Source organism: Emiliania huxleyi, assembly GCF_000372725.1.
Source record: "Emiliania huxleyi CCMP1516 unplaced genomic scaffold EMIHUscaffold_63, whole genome shotgun sequence".
In the NCBI taxonomy this organism is placed as follows: Eukaryota; Haptophyta; order Isochrysidales; family Noelaerhabdaceae; genus Emiliania; species Emiliania huxleyi.
This window is the reverse complement of record NW_005197273.1, coordinates 158844-160789: the sequence shown is the minus strand read 5'-3', so window position 1 is coordinate 160789 and position 1946 is coordinate 158844. Positions and strand designations below refer to the sequence as shown.

Sequence of the window (1946 nt, the reverse complement as noted above, 5' to 3'; positions counted from 1 at the left end):
GCGCACCATGCGGGTTGCGCAGCGAGGCGCTCGCTTTCTCGCGACGGGTGCTGATTGCCGGAGTTGTCAGCGGAATTGTCGGATGCAAAATTCTTTGCGGCTTGATGGGGAGGGCTTGACATGATGCCACGACGTGAAGGAAGAGCATTTCGCAGATGAACACGCCAGCGCCAGTCAGTCCAGCCACACCGAAGAAAAAGAAACTACTGCGCACTGGGCGCGGGACTGCCACCCACGTGTCAGTCTGCCTGTGGTAGAAGAGACTGCCGGTGAGAAGTCGGAGGAAGGTCGCTAGTCGAGAGAGATCGCCAGTGGATAGGGAGTCCACCGTGCTGCGAGCCTGTCGCTGTCCCTTGTCAGGAGCAGGAGAACTAGGAGAGCGCAACCAGTAGGAGGCCCGCGCTTGCCCCCGTGCCGCCGGGTGCAACCTGTCCTATACGAGAGAGGAATCCCTGGGACCCTGTCGTGAGGGTGAACCCTGCCCAGCCCCCCTCCGTGTCGCGATGCGCTCCCCGCTCCCGTTCCCCTGTGTCCCTGATCGTCCTTACAAGATCCTGCTCGTGCAGGTGGGGACCCTGTCCTTCTCCCACCCCTCGTTTGGCGTGTGCGTTGCGAGCTCGCACGTCTCCAGCCTCGCGAGGAGGGAGAGTGATGCCGGAAGGGAGCCGGAGAGGGAGGCGGAGTGGACCGAGAGCTCCTCCAGCCTGCTCGAGTTGCCTGTTCACAGCTCGGGCTGTGAATGGGACGCCGCTCGCAGCGTGGTGGGCGGAGGGCGGGCGGGAGGTCGGCACACCGAGGCTGGGAAGGAGGGTGCCGGAGATGAGATGTGGGGAGATGTGGGGAGATATGGGGAGATGCGGGCAGATGTGTGGGCAGATGTGTGGGGAGATGTGGGGAGATGCGGGGAGATGTGGGTAGCAGGCACCGAGGCAGGGAGGGAGGGTGCCGGAGATGCGCGTGCGCGAGGAGCGGATCCTCTCGAGCCTACGGGCTGGGTGCGCCAGCATCAAAGGAAAGGCGGGAGGGGGGTAGCGTGTGCGGTGTACTCAGAGCGGCGTGTGAAGACGAGGGGCTACGAGCACATGCACATGCACACACACACATGCACACATGCACATGCACACGCACACATGCCACATGCACATGCACATGGCACATGGACATGGACATGGACATGGACATGGACATGGACATGGACATGGACATGGACATGCCACATGCACATGGACATGGACATGGACATGGACATGCTACATGGACATGCTACAACATGTACATGCGCATGTTCATGTCATGTCATGTGCATGTGCAAGTGCATGCGGCGGAATACGTCGGAATACCGGCGGGGTGTGCGCGTCCTCTCGACCGCTGGTTGGGGGGCGCATTCCGCTTCTTAGGCTCTCGATCTGGGGAGATGTGGGGAGATATCGCTTCTAGGCTCTCGATCTGGGGAGATGTGGGGAGATATCGCTTCTAGGCTCTCGATCTGGGGAGATGTGGGGAGATATCGCTTCTAGGCTCTCGAGCGTCGGCGGCGCGCAGAGGGAGTCGGGCAGGCTGCCCGAGAGGAGCGTCGCGTCGGCCTCGAGCTTGCGGAAGGAGGAGGAGGCCGTCTCGAAGAGGGAGGGGGGGAGGGTGCCTAACCATAAGGTGTGTGTTGAGAACAAGGTTATTAACATTCTGAGGCTAATCGTTTGAGGGGGGGGGGGGTGCCCGACACGCGAGACTGGTCCAGCTGCAGCCGCTCCAGCTGTGCGGCACTCTCCAAAACGGCGGCGGGCAAAGGGCCTACACCGGGCGCCCAGGCGCTTGAAAAAAACGTAGGGGGAGTGTTAAGGTTCTCTCTCTGGTAGCCCGACGGTGGCCTCCGATGTCACCCCCTCCCCCTAGAACAAAAAATACACACCCCCCCCCGAAATCCCCCCAAAGATAAGTCTTCGGGGGGG

General features: G+C 61.7%; 1 protein-coding gene across 1 annotated transcript in view; it reads right to left on the bottom strand.

Annotated features, from left to right (window-relative positions):
• Positions 1-544: 544 nt before the first annotated feature.
• EMIHUDRAFT_452487 (hypothetical protein) overlaps positions 545-1946 on the bottom strand; it is a gene marked incomplete at both ends in the record, with an annotated part of 2070 nt that continues 668 nt past the window's right edge. The window contains 4 exons of the mRNA XM_005763455.1: positions 545-717; positions 926-984; positions 1528-1639; positions 1714-1788. Of these exons, the coding sequence (XP_005763512.1) occupies positions 547-717; positions 926-984; positions 1528-1639; positions 1714-1788 (417 nt within the window). The remainder of the gene's footprint in view (positions 718-925; positions 985-1527; positions 1640-1713; positions 1789-1946) is intronic.